Genomic DNA, 21,521 nt, shown 5'->3' on the forward strand with positions numbered 1-21,521 from the left:
CACCCATTCAATGGATGGCCACCATACCACCTCACAGCCCGATCCCCTCATCTGCTTCTGTTTCTCTGCCATGACAGTGCCAGGATCAGAGACTGGGATGGATGAAGGGTATTTAGGAAAGAAGAAAGAACTGGAAATTATAAGGTTATAGCTTACTATCAGTGACTTTGGGCCTCAGTTTCCAGCCCTTATAAATGAGGAAAGGAGAGATAGACTAGATTACCTCAGATAAACCTCCCAGCTCTAAATTTATGACCCTACGATTAAGTGCTACCAATCTCTGCAGGCAGCTAGGTGGCACAGTGGTTAGAGTGCCAGACCTGGAGTCAGGAACCCTCATCTAGCCTGAGACACTTACTAGCTGTTATGACCCAGGGAAAGTCACTTAGCCTTGTTTGCCTCAGTTTCCTCACCTGTAAAATGAGCCAGAGAAGGAAATGGCAAACCACTCCATGATATTTGCCAAGAAAATCCTAAATGGAATCACAAAGAGTTAACTGAAACAAATGAACAAAAGCTCATCAGGTCCCCTCTTTAGTATCCCTTGGCCTCAGGACCAGAAAGCCCTTCCAGTTCTCGATGTATGACCAGTCCTGGGATATTGCGACTGACACCTCTGTGACTTCCAGACCAAGCAGAGTTGATTTTGTAGAATGAGCCCAGTTTGTCTTTGGGAGCTCTGCATTTTCAGCCTTTTCTTCACCCTTTCCCCAAACTCCCTCCTCTACCCCAGCCCACTCTGATCAATTCCATCCCTGGACATTTCGGCAATACACTAGCAACCAAGGTCTGCCCTCTTGCCACCTAGTGTTTGGGTTTGTTTTGTTTTGTTTTTTGTTCTTTTTTTAAAAGGCAATGGGGGTTCACACAGCTGGGAAGTGTCTGAGGCCAGACTTGAACCTAGGATCTCCTGTCCCTAGGTCTGGCTCTCAACCCACTGAACTACTCAGCTGTCTCCTTCACCCAGTGTTTGTTGATGGTCTTCTCCCCACCTTCTTCCAGCAAGTGGAAACTTCCCACTTCTCTATCTCATTTCAAAAATGCAATGTACTTCTTTACCTTCAATAATCAAAAAGAACTATCTATGGAAGTGAGAGGGCTAGAGAAGATAAGAGGAGTCCTCCCTCTCCTCCCAGGAAACAAGTACTTATATTTTCCAAATAACACATATATTTACAAAGTACCAGATATCACTGGTTCCTTTTTTTTCTTCCTCTTCTCTCTTAATTTAGTAGCCGTGGCAGAGGATGAGAAACAGGGCAGCTCCCACTGAGTTACGCCCATCCATTTTCCTTACATATTATTTCCCTTCACATATTTTAGGATCAAGTGACTGCCCACTTTGCTATTCCTCACATGATTCACTCCATCTCTTCACTGCATTTTCACTAACCATCTCCCATGCCTGGAATGCTCTCCCTCCTCATCTCCAAATCCTGGCCTCCTTCAAGTACCACCTAAAAACCCTCCATTCTGTAAGGGGCCTTTCTTGTTCCCCCTTAATGCTAATGCCTTCCCCACATCCCATCGAGCCTGTGTATTCATTTTTACATAGTTGTTGTTTAAATTCTTATCTTCTGTCTTGGAATCAATACTGTGTATTTATTCCCAGGCGGAAGAAGGATAAGGGCTAAGAGTTAAGTGACTTGCCCAGGGTCCAACAGCTAGGAAGTGTCTGAGGCCAGATTTGAACCCAGGTTCTAGACCTGGCTCTCAATCCACTGAACCAACCAGCTGCTTCCTACATAGTTGTTTACATGCTCTCTCCTCCATTAGTTTATGAGTCCATTGAGGGTCAAGACTATTTTTTGCCTTTCTTCAGATCCCCAACACTTTGTGCGGCATCTGGCTCATATTACATGATTAATAAATACTTTTTGTCTTGACTCTCCACCTAATATATATATATATATACACACACACACACACATATATATATATATATATATATAATTTGTATTTATTGCCTTTATATTTATGCCACATATGTATTTTTTTTAATATTCCTGCCCTTCTATTTATAATATAAACTCATTAAGAGTAGAGATTGTTTCTTCCTTTGTACTTGTATCCCTTACCAGTTTTTCAATTATGTCTAACTCTTTAATGACCCCATTTGGGGTTTTCTTGGCAAAGATACTGGAGTGGTTTGCCACTTCCTTTCTAGGTCATTTTGCAAATAAGGAAATTGAGGCAAATGGGGTTAAGTGTCTTGCCCAGAATCATAACAGCTGGTAAGTTCCTGAGGCCAGACTTGAACTCAGGAAGATGAGTCTTCCTGACTCTGGGCCCTGCACTCCATCCACTGTGCCACCTGGCTGTCCCCCACCCCGACCCGGTATCCCTAGTGTTTAGTTTGGGTGCTTAATACATAATTGTACATTGATTGATTGACTGACCTTGAATTCTTCCTCCAGGTGCTCCTGGACCCCCTGGAATTCCCATCATCATTCGGTACAGCTCCGCCATCGCCATTCACTGGTCTAGTGGAGACCCTGGCAAAGGACCCATCACCCGCTATGTCATAGAGGCCCGACCCTCAGGTACATTCAGTCCAGCTATCTTTCCCTTCTGGTTTCCCCAACATCCTATATTGCACACTCTGTCTTCTTTACTCCCTCCAGTTACCTTTTCTGACAGAACCTTCCTTCACTTGTGAAAATGCTGGTGTTTTAGGGTCTACAGTGTCTGATAATATCTCATGGCTAGGGCGCCATATATGGAGAAGAGGCTGGATCCCAAGTGCCCCAGAAAGAAAAACCAGCTTGTGGAATTTTTGATGTTGTTAACCCTTACCTTCTGTCTTGGAATCAATACTGTGTAATAGTTCCAAGACAGAGGAACATTAAAGGCTGGACAATGAGGTTAGGTGACTTGCCCAGGGTCACACAGCTAGGAAGTTTCTGAGGGCAGATTTGAGCCCAGGACCTCCCTTCTCTAGTCCTGGCTCTCAGTCCTCTGAGCCATTGTGTAATTAGAATCTGTTACCCTAAAAAACTACAATTCCCAGGATTCCACTCTCCTCACATCACATTTGGTGTCTCTATCTCTTGTCTTACTGTCAGGGCTTTGGTGGAGCTGGCCTTTTTTTAACAGGAAAGGAGAACTTAGTCAGAACTTAAGTTAGAATTTAATTAAGGTTTTTTACTTCTATTTCCTTTTTATTCCTTCTAGTTCAAGTGATTATTAATAAAATTCATAAAAATAGAATACTTGGAGTGGCTGGATATTAATTTAAGTCCCACATCATCTAGCTGCCCCCTTGCTTTGAGTTTTGCTGGACATCAAATTTTGGTTTTAGCCTGAAGACTACCCATGGCTAAGGAGAGAGGTTTAAGGGGACAAACTTTTCATCAGGGTTGCCCAGAATCCTAATGCTACCTCCACTGTCTTTGGTGTGAGCTACTGAATTCAAAAGACTCCTTTGACCTGGCATAAGGAGCATGCCTACTTGGTTTGTCTGTGTGGGTTTTACTGAAGAATGCACAGATCAGTACCCTCCAAGGCAGGGTACCTACACATCCCAGGAGGTGCCCTGGTTGGTCCACTGGAGTCCTCGGACTGGCACGTGCAGCCTCTGCTGAGCCCCCTTCCTGACCTGGATTCTGATTGCCAGGTTCCTGGTACCTGATCTCCAGAGGCTTTTTACTCTGTCACCTTCCCTCAAAGAAGAAGGAATGCTGTATGGTTCCACTTCCTGGTTTTCCTATTCTTTCTCCTGTTCCCATAAATATTTATATTTCTTGGGGGGAGAGCAATGTACTAGCTATAATTTAAGAAAAACCTTTGCATAATTGGTGGATAAAAATGGAAAATGAGTATTGTAATTTAGTAAGCAGAATCAATAATGTGTTTCTTCTGTTTGAGTCTACCCATCTCAGCAAGGGATCTTTTTCAACTCTGATAGCCCCTGAAATATCAAGCATGGAAATCAACTGAGCTTAGAACCAGACCTTAAGTGACTGCATCACCAATTACTAAACCACAAGTTTCAAAAATAACAAAATATAATCAATCATATTGCTCTAGCTTTAAAAAATTGTATTTTAAAGTGAGAGCAAAAAGAGGAGTTTTTTGTGCCATAAGTAAAATAATTATTTTAAAGATATTGTTATTTTTATTTTTATCTCATCCTGTTATTTTACTCCTGGAATGTACCATCAAAAACCTCTTTAGAGAAGGCAAGCAGGTGGCTCAGTGGCTTGAGAGTCAGACCTAGAGACAGGAGGTCCTGGGTTCAAATGCATTCTCAGACACTTCTTAGCTGTGGCAAGTCACTTAACCCCCATTGCCTAGCTCTTCTACCTTGGAACAAATACACAGTATTGATTCCAAGGTGGAAGGTAAGGGTTTAAAAAAAAAAAGTTTGAGGCCATTGCTCAAAGCAACTCCTCATGGTTCCCATGGCTCCAGCAATGCCCACTGGGGACTAGACAGCAGACACTCTGAGATTGCTCAGTACAGAATGGGATTTCTCTAGAGCTGATGAATCCCACCCCTTCGGGGAAGTTCCTAACATAAATATGGACTTGGCCAAGGATCATGAGTGCAGGGGACTTGGCTCGAGCTCATCCCAGCCCAGAGGTAGCTTTTACCCCCACAGAGAGTTTTTTTCCCCACTGAGGTCACACGCTGGGCATATTCCCAGGGCTTGAGTGTCCCAGCAGGCTTGGGAGGCTGTTGGATCCTCTTTCACAACAGAGATCAGACTGAAGGGGGCTCTGACCAAGGCAGCCTCCTCTCCCAGATGCTCCAAGCGGAGTCTTTGAGTCTTGTCTCTGCCCCGCAGCTCCTGTAATTGTACCAGCCTCTCCTGTCATGCCTGAAACTGAATCATGAGAATTTCCAAAGCCATCAGAGGCTGCGCTGCTGATCAGTTTGCTCAGGGGCTACTCTCCTAGCTCCCGTTTCACAACTGGCTGTGACACCTGCTTTTCCAGGGCTCAGCTTACCCTGAGGAGCTCTTGGCCACTGCCAGCTCCCTCTGTTGTTAGGCTTCCAAGTTCATCGGAGATGCCAGAGTCAAGGATCAGAGCTGCTGTCACAAGACATCAAGTCTTCAGTGACATCAGATGTTAGGTGATCTCAGCTTTTAAAAGGGAGGAGGGGGACATCTGGGTGGCTCAATGGATAGAGAACCAGGCTTAGAGACAGGAGATCCTGGGTTCAAATGTGACCTCACACTTTCTAGCTGTGTGACCCTGGGCAAGTCACTTAACTCCCATTGCCTAGCCCTTACTTCACTTCTGCCTTGGAACCAATATGCAGTATTGATTCTAAGATTGAAGATAAGGATTTTTAAAAATAAAAATAAAAAGTGGGAGAGGGAGTGTTACTGTGTTTGTTATGGCATCAGTAGTCACTCAGAGGCTATAAAGAAATCATAATGAATAGCTAGTAATTAAAATGGAAAATATAAAATAATTTCCATTTTTTTAAAGGGGAGGGAGTCATTATTGTACCTATTATGATGTCAGCAGTCATTTGGGAGCTATCAAGAAATTACACTAGTAATTAAAATGAAAATATCTAATGATTTCATTTTTTTATAAAGGAGAGGAAAGCGTTTCTATACCTGTTATATGATGACAGTAGTCATTTGGGGCTATCAAGAAATCACACTAGTAATTAAAATGGAAATATCTAATAATTGAATTTTTCTAGAAAGGAGAGGAGGGCGTTTCTGTACCTGTTATGATGACTGTTGTCACTCAGGGGCTATCAAGAAATCACAGTAAATAGCTAGTAATTAAAATGGAAAGTATCCAGTAAATTTCCATTTTTGAAAAAAAGAGAGAGGGTTGTTTCTGTACCTGTTATGATATCGGTAGTCATTCAAGGACTGTCAAGAAATCAGAGTGAATAGCTAGTAATTAAGACAGAAAATATCCATTAATTTATGTAGATAATTACACTGATATAAGAAAGCAGTAATAATATTGATATTGATTTGGCTGCTGCATGACTGTTAAGAGACTGTTCCTAGAATCAGGAAATTGTGAGTTCAAATCCTGCCTCAGGCATTTACTGTGTAACCTTGGTAAAGTCACTTAAACTTTTCCAGCCTCAGTTTCCTCATCTGTACAAATTCATTCCAGTCACATCCAACTCTTCATGACCTCATTTGGAGTTTTCTTGGCCAAGATATTTCATACTCCCAAGGCATAGACAAGTAGAGGACGGGGTAGAGATTGTGAATATTGCTACTTTCAGACCGGTTGGATTTTTCCAGATATCCCGAGGAGGACCAGAATTTGGCCCCAAGTGTTTCAATTGGAACTTTCTGCCTGTCTCCATTGCTATATGAAGTGGGTGGTAGGAGCCCACAAGGAGACAATTCCTTCATTTTACGGAGGAGGTAAAGGTTCTGAATTTGATGCAAGAGGCCTGAACCGATGCACAGGTGATAGCAGGAAACCATTTAGGGGAAGAAAAGGAGCCTGGGGAGAAAGAGAAAGAGAAGCCTTGTCACATTTTCCATCGCCCGTCTTTTTACGCCCCACTGCTTGTAAGACCCGGAGCGGGTGTGTTCTTCCAACTCACCTAAAGCCTGTCTTTGTGGCTCTGGCCTTCCCCTTCCTCTCCCCACCCCCCTCCATCCTTTGACTTCCGGAGGACCACATCGCTTCCAAGGTGACGAGCTCATTCCCTGCCCTGCCCTGACAGATGTCGTCCCTGATTCATTTCAAAGACAGGTCCCTGATTCATTTCAAAGACAGCCTTTGCCCTCCGGCCACGTGGGCCAACCAAGCAAATGCTAACTTTCCAAAGCAAAAAAGAGAAAGACAGTTTTGCATCCTCCTGTGCTCCTTCCCTAGAAGGGGGTTCCATTAACCCAGGGCTGGCACCCAGGCCTGCAGCAGGGCCCATCTAGCAGCTTTGGCCATTGGCCAACCCTTTATTGGGACCCATGTTTCCTCTCCATTTGCTGTGGGAATGGGATAGGTTAAATAATAAGGGGGAGGCTCAACTTCTTCTCTTGCTCTTTGGTTTTTCCATCACCTATATAGCCCTCTATGTGCCCCTGCCTCCTGCTCACAGAGAGCCACTCCTTTTCACAAAGAATACAAAAGAAATGGGGGAAATGGTTCAATAAAACTAACCACCATGTTATTGTTGGTATCCCACACCCAGAGTGTCTATGTAGCTTATGTAAAGAAGGGACAAAGGTGCCTTCTTTTTTTAAAAAACTCTTATTATCTATCTTAGAATCAATACTGTGTATTGGTTCCAAGACAGAAAAGTGATAAGGGCTAGGCCATGGGGGTTAAGTGACTTACCCAGGGTCACACAGCTGGGAAGTGGTACCTTCTTATGTCTCTTCTTTGGAGCCAAGCTTATCCATTATAATTTCATCAAATTCCAGGCTTGTTTTTTTAATTTGGAAATTTTTATTTAATTGATTTAGAATATTTTTCCACGGTTACAAGATTCATGTTCTTTCCCTCCCCTCTTCCAATCCCCCTCCTGTAGGCAACAAGCAATTCCACTGGGTTTTACATGTGTCATTGATCAAGACCTATTCTATGTTATTGATATTTTCAGTAGGTTGATAATTTAGAGTCTACATCCCCAATCATATCCCCATCAAACCATGTGATCAAGCAGTTGGTTTTCTTCTGTGTTTCTACTCCCACAGTTCTTCCTCTGAATGTGGATAATGTTCTTTCTCTCTGGGTTTTTTTATTTTTTTTTTAAACCCTTACCTTTGGGTAATTGGAATTTTGTACCCCAGGACTATGTTTTCCAGAACCCCACTTTCATCCTTACTTTATGTCCTTACGTTCTGGAGATAAGGTTTCTGTAAACCCACCTCTCCCCTGCTCTCTTCTCCTGCTTTCAGGGTCCTATAAACTTGTCTTTACTCAGGCCATACTTCTACTTCAAGTGATTATTAACAAATCTTATTAAAAAAGATACTTGGAGTTATTGGATATTAATTTTAATCTTACACCTTCTGTCTTAGATTTCATACTATGTATTGGTTCCAAGGCAGAAGAGTGGTAAAGGCTAGACAATCGAGGTTAAGTGACTTGCCCAGGGTCACACAGCTAGCAAGTGTCTGAGGTCAGATTTGAACCCAGGACTTCCCATCTCTGGGCCTGGCTCTCAATGCACTGAGCCACCCAGCTGCTCCTTCATGACTTTTAATCTGGCCTCAGACAGTAGCTGGATAAATTACTCTTTGCCTCAGTTCTTCATCTGTCAGGTGAGCTATCACCACTTCAGTGTCTTTCTGACAAAACTCCAAATCAGGTCACAGAGAGTTGGAAGTGATGAACAACAACAAAAGTATAATTTGTAGTCTAGAATTTAAGTTATTTCTCCCTTTTTAAAAAAAAAAATAATCCTTATCTTCTGTCTTAGAATTGATACTAATTTAAACCTAGAACCTCCCATCACCAAGCCTGACTTTCTGGCCCCTAAGCCACCTAGCTACCCCAGTCTTCTTTTTTTTTATGAATTATTGACACAATTTCCAATCTTTTTCTTCATTTTTTAAGCATCATTATCATTACTCTCTAATTTCTGTATAGACCTCCTCAAAGTATATCTCTTCACAAAAGGAAAAATAAAGCCCTCTAGTATAACAATTGAATATGGTCACACAAATCAAGTTCTCATGTTGAAAATATTCAAAATTTTAAATATTTTTAAATGTTTTCTCTATTTTATTCCAGTAATACATTTACACATAAGTTTTCCCATGATTCATGTAGTCTCCTTCCCCTCTTCCCTCTCCCCTCCAATTTCAATTTCACTGGGTTATACATGTATTATCACTCAAAATCCATTTCCATATTTTTCATTATTTGTAAGAGAGTAATCTTATAAAATCAAAACCCAACTCATCTACCCAAATAAACAAGTGATAAATCATGTTTTCTTCTTCAGGAAATTTTAAATATTAGAATTGTTCTTTGAATGTTTTACAAGATTCACTTTTAAATTCATCTATTTCTTGTTTTTTTCTTTTATGAGTAGTTCCATTTCTTTTTCTGAAATTGCATTATTTGAAACTTCTAATTATTATTCAATTAATCTGGGCATTATATTTTTTATAAATATTCATCCATTTTATTTAAGATCTTTTTTTGCCATATAGACAAAATTGTTTCCAATAAATTCCCTTATTTCCTCCTTACTTATTGTGAATTCATTTTTGTTTTTAATATTGGCAAATTGGTTGTCTTCTCTTGTTTTAGCTAACAATCTGTCTTTTTTAGATTTTTAATTTTTTCATGATTTTGATTTTTTTAAACAGCTCCTGGTTTTAATTTTCATCTTAGTGATTTTTAATTTGAGTTTTAAGTATTTTTTTGTTTTTAGAATGTATGTTTTTATGTTCTAGGGTAGTTTCAGATTTGTTGCTTTTCTAATTTTTTTTAAGTTCTGTGCATTGATTTGTTCTTTTCTTTTGTTGATGAAAATCTTTAGAGATGAAAATTGCCCCCACCACTTTGGCTTCATTCCAAAAGTATACATTGTCTTGTTATTTTCTTTGCTGAAATTATTATTTTTTGTTTTATCTTATCTCTTTTTTTTAGTTTAAAAATACTTTATTTTCCCAATTACATGTAATGATATTTTTCAACATATGTTTTTCAAAATAATAAGATCTAAGCCATCTCCCTCCCTTGTGGGCTATGCATGTATTATCATGCAAAACTCACTTCCAAATTGGTCACTGTTATAAGAGCACACTCATACAAAACCAAAATCTCATAATAAAACTGTAAATAAATTGATGTGAAAAACAGTAGACTTTGATCTGCATCTGACTCAACAGTTCTTTCTCTAGAGGTGGATAGCATTCCTTGTTATAAGTCCTGCTGAATTGTCCCAGATCATTGCATTGCTGAAAGTAGCCAAGTCTTTCACAATTGATCACTGGACAATATTGTTGTTACTGTGTGCAATGCATCAGTTCATGTAGATCTTTCCAGCTTTTTCTGAAATCATCCTGCTTATCATTTTTTTAGCACAATAGTATTCCATCACCAACATGTACCACAATTTCTTCAATCATTCCTGAATTGATGGCCATCCCCTCAATTTCCATTTCTTTGCCTGTACAAAAAGAGCTGCTATAAATATTTTTGTACAAGTACAAGATCTCTTTGAAATGATTATTTCTGATTTAGTCTTTGATCTACTATTTCTTTAAGAATAGTTTCCATTTAACTCTGAATCCTTTCTCCAAATGCCCATTGTGATCAGAATAAAAAATGTGTTTAATTTTTCTCCACTTGTTTATGAAATTTTTATGCTTTAAAACTTGTCCAGTCCTTATAAAGATATCATACACAGCTGAGTTATGTATATTGTTTTTATTCTTCAGTAATCACCAAAAACCTATCATATCTATCTTTTCTGTATTTAGGCTCTTAACTTCTTTCTAATATATACATTTTTTTTTCAGATTTTTCTTGGTTTGAAAGAGTCACATATATAGTTTGTCTTTCTCCCTATAATTTGATTTGCTTTCCCTTCAAGTACTAAGATGATACCCATATAAGTTAAATTGTGATATTACTTCATTTTTCTGAAGCATTTAAGAATAATGTGGTTTTCCTGCTTTCAGCCCATGACATTCCTGGATATTTTCAGTAGAGATTTCCTTCAGGAGTTGCCTAATAGTATCTTTCTAGTTTAACTTTTATGTTTTCTTGAAATATGATGTCTAGGTTTTTTACTTGGTCTCAGTTTTCAGAGCCCATTGATTTTTTTTAAGCCTTTCACCTTCTGTTTTGGAATCAATACTAAGTTTCTGTTTCAAGGCAGAAAAGTAGGAAGGGCTAGGCAGCTGAGGTGTTACCTGACTTGCCTAGGATCACACAGATAGGAAGTGTCTGAAGCTAGATATGAACCCTGGACTTCCTGTCTCCAGAACAGGCTATCTATCCACCTCGCTTCTCTTGAATCCACAGATTCCTTAATTCTTTCTCTTCAATCTTTTCCTGGTCAGTTCTTTTTGATAATGCAAACTTCAATTTTCTTCTAATTTTTTTTTTCTGTCTCATGGAATGTAGTCCTGGTTCTGAGTTCTGGTTTTCAAAGAGTCCACTGCTTGGATTAAATTTTCCTTCTTCTTTTCTAAGCTATTTGTTCTCCTTTCCATTTTCATTTCTAAATTCTCATTTCATTTTTTTTTAGTCTCTTGCTTCATTTCTTCTAGCTACTTTTGTATTCCTTGGCCAAGTCACTTTTTTACCCCCTCTGGGTCGTAATCTTAGGGTTTCTTTCTTTCTTTTTTTTTTTAAATTTAATCTCTTGAGTTTCTCTTACTTTATATTATTTCTTCAGGCATTCATTGTTTTCTTCTGTTTGCTCATATTTTAAGCCTCCTTCCCTGGTTTGTGATTTTTGTTCTGCAGCAAATCCCTCTTGACTCTCTTGGATTAGAGAGATAGATCTTATTTAATCCCATACTCTCTTTAGGAGAATCTGTCTGGATGTTGCTGCCTCGGGTACTTTGTTTTTCACTCCTACCTTCTTCCTTAATACCAGGCTTCTGCCTTTATCTTCTGGGGGAAGGGGTGGGTGTCCACTGCAAGTTCTGACCGTGGCCAGACTGTCTTCTCCTTGCACAATCTCCAAACTCCAAGTAGATTCCATCTTTTGCTGTGTCCCCAGCAAGCTCCAGTGCAATACCAAAGATCACTCTGGTCCCAGGACTCCTGTATTGTGCCCTGGCACAAGTACCCCAGTGCTGCATTGTCCCTGAATTCTGCTGTGGTTCCAACGCTCCAAGGAGTCTTTCTGAGCAGAGATCTTTGGTTAGTGGTTTTGTTCCTGCTTCTATTCTAGCAGGCCATTGTTGATCCGGAACAAGATCTGGCTTCAAGTCCCCAGCTACTGGAGCCCATTATTGCTTGTCTCTCCCCTAGCTGGCTGGCTTCTGTAGCTTGAGGTCTATTTGTGGGAACTCACACTGGCTTCCCTGGCACACTGACAGCCTTTTCCCAGTTCTGCCAACTTCTCATTAGTTTATCTGAGTTTGCACTGGCTTCTATGGTACGTTCCTCTTCCCACCTTTCCCACCTCTACCTGCTTCTACATTTACCTGCTCTTGTGCTAGCTTCCCCAGCGAGACTCATTTATTTCCCCCTGCCAACTTCTGGCTTTCTTTGTGTTCAATTCAAGACTAGATAGAGGAGCTTACTTATAATTCTTTTCAGGTTTCTTTATTGCTAATCTTTTTTTTTAACCCTTACCTTCTGTCTTAAAATCAATACTGTTCCAAGGCAGAAGAGTGGTAAGGGCTAGGCAATGGGGGAAGGAGATCCTTTTCAAATATTTGGTAGGGTCTTATGGAACAACAGAGCTTTCCTATGACCTTTCACATAATAATCCTTTTTCTTTTTCAAACCTTTACCTTCTCTCTTAGTATCACTTCTACAACAGAAGAGTGGCAACGGCTAAGAAAATCAAAGTGACTTGTCCAGTGTCACTTGGCTAGGAAGTATCTGAGGCTAGATTTGAACCCAGGTCCTCCTGACTCCAGGATCTACTGGATCTACTAGCTAGCTGCCCCCTTTGCATAATAATTTTGACCAGAGGTACATTGCCCAGTTGTATAGGCAGCAGTTGCACAGCTAAGTTTCAAACCCAAATGCCCTTTTCACCATACCACAGCACCTTCCAGGGAGCTGATTTTTGTTCATTCCTGTGTGATGTAAGGTGTCTTTGGGCTGGGGTACCCTTACACGAGCCCTCCTCCTACTCAAGTGATTGTATCCTTTCTGTTTTAATTCAAATGTATTTTATTTTCCCAATTACATGCACTAATAATTTTCAACATACAGTTTCTGAAATTATACTATACAAATTGACTCCTTCCCTCCCCGCTCTCAGAGATGGTAAGCAGTTTGATCTGATACCCTTCCTGGCTTATAAGATTCCTGCCCTTACCACTGAGTCCCATTCTGCCCAGATGGTCAGGGTATACTCCCTTTGAGACACATGATGCCCTTTCCTTCTCGAACTCCCATCTCCATGATGAATGATTAGGGGAGCCATGATTGGTGCTTTTGGATTTAAACATCCTCCGCTCATTGCTTTTTTTTTTTGTGAATCAGTGGTAAATTACATACCATTACAGAAAGAAACATATGATCTTTTTTATTCAACCCTTACCTTCTATCTTAGAATCAGTACTATGTATTGGTTCCAAAGAAGAAGAATGGTAAAGGCTAGGCAATTGGGATTAAGTAACTTGCCCAAGGTCACACAGCTAGGAAGTGTCTGAGGTCGGATTTGAACTCAGGACCTTTTATCTTCAGGCCTGACTCTATCCACTGAGCCATCTAGCTGACACAAGAGCCATATGGTCTTTTTTTTTTTTTAATCCTTGCCTTCTGCCTTAGAATCAATACGATATATTGGTAACAATGCAGCAGAGTGGTATTGACTAGGCAATCAATGTTAAGGGACTTGCCCAGGATCATACAGCAAGGAAGTATCTGAGGCCACATTTGAACCCAGGACCTCCCATCTATAGGTTTAGCTCTCAAACCACTAACCCATCTAGCTGCTCACAGCGTCCTATAATCTTAAACAAAATAAAGAGGGCACCCACAGATCAAAGTCAAAAACTATAGGAAAGTGATTCCCCAAGGAAAAGGAGGCTAGATGGAACAGCATTGGGAAGGAAAGCAAAAATAACAGATATTGCCTGATATAAAATATCCTGCTCCCCAGATCCTCCTCATTCTTAATTAAAAAGATGAGGCTTAAACTAATCACACCACTATTCTTAGCACAATGCCTGGCACAGAGAAGGTACTTAATAAATGATTATTGACTTGCATTAAGGGTATCTCACATTCTTTGAGATCTTACAGGTGGGCGCAGTTAAGTGGCTCAGTAGATAGAGAGCCAGGCCTAGAGACTAGAGGTCCTGGGTTCAAATTTGGCCTCAGATACATCCAAGCTGTGTGACCCTGGGAAAATCATTAAAACCCCAGTTGCGGAGGCAGCTGGGTAGCTCAGTGGATTAAGAGTCAGGCCTAGAGATGGGAGGTCCTAGGTTCAAATCTGGCCTCAGCCACTTCCTAGCTGTGTGACCCTGGGCAAGTCACTTGACCCCCATTGCCTAGCCCTTACCACTCTTCTGCCTTGGAGCCAATACACAGTATTGACTCCAAGACAGAAGGTAAGGGTTTAAAAAAAAAAAAAAACCCAGTTGCCTAGCCCTTTACCAGTTTTCTGCTTTGGAACCAATATTTAGCCTCCATTCTAAGACAGAAGGCAAGGGTCATTTGTTTTTTTTAATCTTGCTGGTGAGAAATCCTCCCTACTACAATTTGAGCTTCTTTCCCCTGTTATTTGATGAACAAAGAACTGCTGATAAAGTTAGCTGCGGTGTGGTAGAGGTAGGATTAGGGAGTCAGCACCATGGACGTATACTGAGAAAAGATGAGAGTCATTGGAGATGGAGATGCAAGATGAGATTCTCCCTCTTTTCCCTCACCATATTAACCTCCTCTTCTCTGGCCTTGCAGATGAAGGGCTTTGGGACATCCTCATCAAGGACATTCCTAAGGAAGTGACCTCCTACACGTTCAGTATGGACATCTTAAAGCACGGGGTCAGCTATGACTTCCGAGTCATTGCTGTCAATGACTATGGCTATGGCACCCCTAGCAGCCCATCCCAATCTGTCCCAGGTACTATCTTTTGGGATCTGGGGAGCTGGATGGTGGGAAAATTTGGCTTGGGGAAGCATCCAAATATGCCCTCTCTGTAGTCATGGTAGACGAGGAGGGAAGGTACAGCCAGGATAGGAGAGGGTTGGGAGTGGGAGGCTGGGGTAGGCAGGATTCCAACCAAGTCCTTTTCCTGTGTTCTTCAGAGGGGCAGGGAATTGATTCAGCTTTCAACTTTGTAGGAAACTAGAGGGTTTATCTTCTCTAGACTCAGCTGCCTCTTTTTGGTTACCATTAAAGGAATCCAGCAGGGAAGGGGGAGGATAAATCCATCATTTTGAGATGGGAGTTTCAATGGAACTAGAAACTGAGATCCCTAGAGAGATCTAGGGCACTGTGCCAATAAGTTGTTTGTTTCCTTGGTAACTAAAAATACCCAGGCAGGGTCAGTAGCCTCTGGAGAAGCAACCTCCAAGTATATTGGGTGATTACCAGGGTGAACTAAGAATTTTCATCCTCATGTCTCCAATCTCTAAGATATTATAGAGTTTAAGATGAGATTGGGTTACTTGATCTTATGCCCCAAATCCTAGTCATTATTTAAAAACACTTACAACAGTAACACTGAGTTGTCTCCTCCCAACTTCCTACCCTGGTGAGTCAGGGGTATAACTAAAATTTTCTGTGCTCTGGGTAAGTTCCAAGAATTTGTCCTGCTCCTTTCTTCCTCCCACATACCCTCATGGGAAAAATATCCATCTTCCCCTAAGATTCAATAAAAATACCTAAACTCCTAGTCAATCAAAAATGCCAGGTGGGCACCTGCTATGAACAGATCACCATACCAGACTCTTTAAAAGAACTCAAAAATACTTGTCATACCCCAGTGCCTCATCCCTAGATGGAAAGAGTGTATCTGTCTGAGAGGTGACAGTCAGTCCCCAAAAGGAAGTGGTATAAAATCCTCCCTGGAGAGAGCCCATTCTCATGCCCCCAATGGGATGCATTCCCTTCTTCTTTACCCCTAGAAGAGATTCAGAGTGAGGGCTAGAACTGGCTTCAGGAAGTATGCTCCAGCCTAGCTGCAGAGCAGACTAGATGCCTCTCCCTCTACACCCAGGACCGTTTACCTTTTCAGGGAGTGCAGAGGTACCAACCCTCCCCAGACACAGCTTGGGACATAGTTAGCAGGATCCCAGTTGTAAAGTGCATCCCCTGATTAAGCAGGAATCTAAGTCCAGGAAAGTTTTGGAAGGGGGTGAGCATTCTAGGTGCTCACTCCCAACCCATGTTCTAGCCCAGAAAGCCAATCCATTCTATGAAGAGTGGTGGTTCCTCGTGGTCATCGCCCTGGTCGGCCTCATATTTATCCTTCTGTTGGTCTTCGTCCTCATTATCCGTGGTCAAAGCAAGAAGTATGCCAAGAAGTCAGACTCTGGTAAGTTGGGGACTTCATTCTACTAAGGGATTTGAGACCACTGCTCTCGTCCAGAACTATAACTGGGAATATTTTTACCTGGTCCAAAAACAGTAGAAGGCCACTAGAGACGATGAGGAATGAAGAGATAGTATAAAATACAATTTGACAGCAGAGATAATCATACCAAGAAGAGGGAGGGAGAGGACCCAACCCTTGCCATTGTAGGGAAAAGGTGAAAAAAAAGAGCTAAAGGACCCTGGGGGTGGGGGAATGGGGGGTGCAGCAGGGTAGCTCAGGAAGATTGAGAACCAAGTCTAGATATGGGAGATCCTAGGTTCAAATCTGACCTCAGACACTTCCCAGCTGTGTGACTTGGGGGGGCAAGTCACTTAACCCCCATTGCCTAGCCCTTACCACACTTCTGCCTTGGAACCTATTCACAGTATTGGTTTAAAAAAAAAGAAAGAAAGAAAAAATAAAGGACTCCAGGGGTATAGAGGCAACAGTCACCAAAGATAAGAAACGTGCCCTACTTCTGATCTTGGGACAGAGTACTCTTGGTTCCATACTAGCTATAGCTCTGTTCAAGGGACAGGGACCTTGAAACTACTTATTTGTCTTTGCCAAGTGTCTGAGGCCAACCCCAAAGAATTTAATTCAATTAAAGGAGAAATTTATTTCAAGTCAAGATGTTTGTGGGAGTCAGTAGATCAGTGTTGCAGCAGCAAGGGAGAGGAGTGGCAAGCCAAGTCCAACCATTAATTTTGGAGTGGGGAGAAGACCATGAAGAAGACCACACAAGCAATCCAATGTTATAGTGGAAGTGACAGGCATCAATACTCCTCCCTTCTCTTAGGGAAACATGCACTCACTCAATAGATGTGGAATGAAAATTGTCCCTTCTCTTTCTTCTTGTCCCCTCTAGTATTTCTATCCATTCACTTCAGTGGCTTTAATCTGATCCCAACAGGAAAAACCAGGGAGGGGAAGGGGTTCTCTCTCAAGGGAAACCCACCTGCCTCCCCACCCCACCCCAGAATACGAGAGGACCAAGCACTCTGGGGAAAATACAGTAGAAGTGGCCAGCTGTCCATCATTTCTCCTCTTTCCCTTCCCCCAGGAAACAATGCCAAATCTAGTGCCTTGGGTCACGGAGAGATGGTCAGCCTGGATGAAAGTAGCTTCCCAGCCCTGGAACTCAACAATCGACGTCTCTCTGTTAAGAACTCCTTCTGTCGGAAGAATGGGATCTATACCAGGTAGAGAATATTCTGTAAGGTAGGCGGGAGGCTGGAAACCTTGTGAGCTGGGTATCAGGGCCCTCAGAATTCCCAAATGTAAAGAAGAGAGCCAGGAACCTGAAAACAGCCAAGGGATTGAGGCCAGTCCTGAAAAATTCAAATCCCCTTAAAAGATGGGTAGTGATCAATGAATCAGTGTTCAGGATGGCAGGGGAGAGGGCTGCCAAGCAACGCCTTACAAGTGGGATTTGTTTAAGCTGGTTTGGTTCCACCTGACATAGTAAGATATGTGAGACAAAGAAAAAACAGATGTGGACCCTGATTTCTAAATATTTTTATACTAATATGCCATATATATACATGAGAGGAAGTGTGGCATCGTAGATAGAGTGTGGATCTCAGAGGTCAAGCCCTGCCTCTGACACATTCTGGATATATGACTCTGAGAAAGTCATTTACCTCCCAGGACCATGGTCAGATCTCCAAACTATCCAATGAAGACTAGGTGACAGTCCCTATTGGTAGAATTTTTTTTTCCTCCAGAGATCCCCATAATCAATAAAATAACAGGTTTCAGTGTTTTAAAGCCATATAGAGTTATGCTTTTTCAAATGACTTATTTTTAAACCCTTACCTTCCACCTTAGAATCAATACTAAGTATTGATTCCAAGGCAGAAGAGAGGTAAGGGCTAGACAGTGGAGGTTAAGTGTGCCTAGAGTCACACAGATAAGACATCTCTGAGATGAGATTTGAACCCAGGACCTCCTCCCATCTCTAGGCCTGGCTCTCAATCCCCTGAGCCACCCAGCTGTCCCCCATCTTTATTTTCTAAGGGCCCCATACCTCAGGATCTGGGGTGCTCTGAGTCTCTTCAAAAATAAGGAAAGTGAGTGAGGTTTATTAGATCATGTATGCATATATTTTCACCTTGTTTGACTTTTGTCAAGTCTTTCTAATGAACTTCAATAAAATTGTTTCATAGGGGGGAGGGAAGGAAATTTTCATCGGGTGGGGGTCTGGGATTCTATTAGGACTGATCTCCCCTCCTTCTCCTCACCAGTATTTCTTTATAAGGTCCAGGATCTTCCCTGGCCTTTAAGAGGCAGACAAGAGCAAAAGGACACGTTGCCCATGTTCTCACTCCAGCCTCATTTCAGATTGTAGGCTGCTTCTCACAGCCGATCATCCTCTGCTTCAAGCCATGGGGCTGATGAGAGCTAGGAAACAGGAGCTGCGCGGGGCGCGATCCTGTCCCCAGACGTGCCCTGGACATCTTATTTTTCTAGGGTTTAGGGAAGACCGGGAAGGAAAGGGGGTCCGATGGCTCCTCCCCGGGATCTACTTAGCATGCATGTCTCGGCCTCATCAGGAGAAGGCGGCCCAGGGAGGAAGGGAGTTCAAGACTCTCCCAGGCAAAGCTAACAAAGCAGCCTCTGTTCCCAGGCTGGAGTGGAAGAAGCGATGTGTGTGTTCAGCAAGGGGAGGGAGGGATGGAGGGAGGTGGGGGGAGGGGGGAGAAGAGGCCTGTTACTGGCCAGAGAGGCCGAGCTCTCATCTCCAGCCAAACCCCAGGCCGTCCCAAAGAAAGAGCTGTTTGAGGGCAGAGCGTCAGGACCCCAGCAGGACTCAGGATGGACGGATCAGCCCCACTGGCCGCGGCCGAACAAGGGAACACTTCACGTCGCACCTCACCGTTCCCCCTCTCCCTCCCTGCCCCATCCGCCCTTGTCCCACCCACTGTGTACACACAGCGTGCCTCTCCCCCTCGCACATGCCCGAGCTCCCCAATGGGCTGATCTTCCCCCGGGGCCTCCCGTGACTTACCCTTAGGGCAGCAGCGGGGCACCCCCTTGAGTGAAGTGAGGTCTTCTCAGCCTGCGGGGCAGGGGCGAGGGGCATCTCTGGTCCCAGGGCATGCCTCAGAAGCGGGGCCAGCCCTTCTCCCTGCCTCGGACACAGCCGCGTCCAAGGATCTCAGAAAGGGTATCGGAAGGGGTGGACCTTTGCCCATCAAGCTGGGCATGGAGGGGCAGGTGGAGTCCATAGAGCACCGAGGTCCCGGACACAGCAACGGGGCTCACGTCAGGCCCAAGGAAGGGCAAACATCCTTGGCAATTCATGTCTACGTTAGCCTCGTTTCTGGCCTCTCTCCTACAGCCCCCCTTGTTCTTCCTCCCGCAAAAAGCCAGAGGCTCCTCTGTCCTGTGTCCATCCTGACGGCCCAGGAGCCAGACCCCACCTCAGCCAGCGGCAGGAAAGGCTTAATGAGCTCTTAGCCAAAAAAGGGACAGGTGAAGACGCTGGATGCTTAAGAACTGGCCAGGAGGAGAAACCTCAGAGCCTCCTTCTTTCCCTCTCCCATTTCTCTCCAGGTCTCCTCCAAGACCCAGCCCAGGCAGCCTCCACTATTCGGATGAGGATGTCACCAAGTACAATGACCTGATCCCAGCAGAAAGCAGCAGCCTGACAGAGAAGCCCTCTGAAATCTCAGACTCTCAGGTGAGGGAAAGGCTCCGGCTAAGATGGAGGCTCTGTACCCTGAGCCTGGAAAGACACAGAAATAGGGACTGGAGGGGGCAGCTGGGTGGCTCAGTGGATGGAGAGCCAGGCCTGGGTTCAAATCTGGCCTCAGATATTTCCCAGCTGTGTGACCCTGGGCAAGTCACTTGACCCCCATTGCCTAGCCCTTACCACTCTTCTGCCTTGGAGCCAATACATAGTATTGACTCCAAGATGGAAGGTGAGGGTTAAAAAGAAAGAAAGAAAGAAAAAGAAATAAGAACTGGACTCAAGAGCAGCCCCTGCAAGGCTTGGGGGCCATGAGGATGGAGGGTCTCCCCAGAGTCTAGCCCACAAGGCCAGAATCCAGTTTGTGGCTGCCCCCCACCAATGCCCAGCATCTGACCAAAGACCAAGAGATGCGTGTGTTAGCACGAAACTCTGAGGCTGCCCATGCAAAGCCCACATCAGTATAACGCATTAAGCTGGAAGGAATTCTCTATTTGATAAAGATCAATTACTCAAAATGTTAGCTGTCACTAAGACAGACAGGGAGGGAGTGCTACCCTGCTAATTAGTAGAAGCATTCATCAGTGACTTAGCTCTGATCTGCTTGGAAAAAGTAACTTTGGCAATGGAGAGCAAAGCAGAGCCATTGAGAGAGGAAGGTTCTATTATCTAACCAGATATGGATATGAGATAGATTTGTTGTTCAGTCATTTTTCAGTTGTTTCTGACTCTTCGTGACCCCATTTGGGATTTTCTTGGCAAAGATTCTGGAGTGGTTTGCCATTTCCTTCTCCATCTTATTTTACATATGAGGAAACTGAGGCAAGCTAGTGCCTTGCTAGTGAGGCAAGTATGTGACTTGCCCAGGGTCACACAGCTAATAAGGGTCTGAGGCCTGATTTGAACTCAAGAAGATGAGTCTTCCTGACTCCAGGCCCAATACTATCCCAGTGCTCCATCTAGCTGCCCATATATAGAGGTCTATATAAATAGCCACACATACTATACTCTCCACACAGATACAGATATAAATATTTATAATTAGAAATATATAAGTATATGTTTAAATATATGTTATATGTATCTAAATATATCTTTCACTATATAGTGGGTGTGTATATACATATGTGTGTGTGTATACATGTATATATTCATATGAGGGCAAGAGACCTTGCCAAAGAGGGAATCAAGAAAGCCTTTGTGTAAAAGATGGCACAAACCTCCCTTTGAAGGAAATTCAGGATTCTAAGAGGTAGATGGGAAGAGGGGGAACGTTCCAAGCATGGAGGACAGCCTGGTGCCTATCAGACGGAGGTGGTTTCTAAGGAATGTGCTCCTTTGAGAAAACCCTTTCAGAGCCACAGAGAATTCGAGAATTTTAGAGTCACGGCCAGTCCATTTATTGGGTGCCAGGCACTATATAAGAAGTGCTAGGAACACAAAAGCAGACAAAAGGCAGTCCCTGTTCTCCAGGAGCTCCCGGTCTAATGGAAGAGAGCATACAAAAAATAATTTACAGAGTAAACTGGAGATCATCTCAGAGGGAAGGCTCTAGTGTAAGGAAAACTTCTTGCAGAAAGTGAGACTTGAACTGAAGCCAGGAAATAAAGATGTAAAGAAAGTGTTTTAGGCATAAAGAACCATCTACAGAAATGTCCAGAGATGGGAAATGGGGTGACTTATGAGAACAGTCAGAAGA

General features: G+C 42.9%; 1 protein-coding gene across 2 annotated transcripts in view; it reads left to right on the forward strand.

Annotated features, from left to right (window-relative positions):
• Positions 1 to 21,521, forward strand: part of SDK2 (sidekick cell adhesion molecule 2) — a 491,418-nt gene that overhangs the window by 446,007 nt on the left and 23,890 nt on the right. For both annotated transcript variants that reach the window (XM_056817207.1, XM_056817208.1), the window contains 5 exons: positions 2,418 to 2,543; positions 14,508 to 14,672; positions 15,949 to 16,089; positions 17,192 to 17,330; positions 19,687 to 19,813. In XM_056817207.1, the coding sequence (XP_056673185.1) occupies positions 2,418 to 2,543; positions 14,508 to 14,672; positions 15,949 to 16,089; positions 17,192 to 17,330; positions 19,687 to 19,813 (698 nt within the window). The remainder of the gene's footprint in view (positions 1 to 2,417; positions 2,544 to 14,507; positions 14,673 to 15,948; positions 16,090 to 17,191; positions 17,331 to 19,686; positions 19,814 to 21,521) is intronic.

Source organism: Monodelphis domestica, chromosome 2, assembly GCF_027887165.1.
Source record: "Monodelphis domestica isolate mMonDom1 chromosome 2, mMonDom1.pri, whole genome shotgun sequence".
Classification (NCBI taxonomy): Eukaryota; Metazoa; Chordata; class Mammalia; order Didelphimorphia; family Didelphidae; genus Monodelphis; species Monodelphis domestica.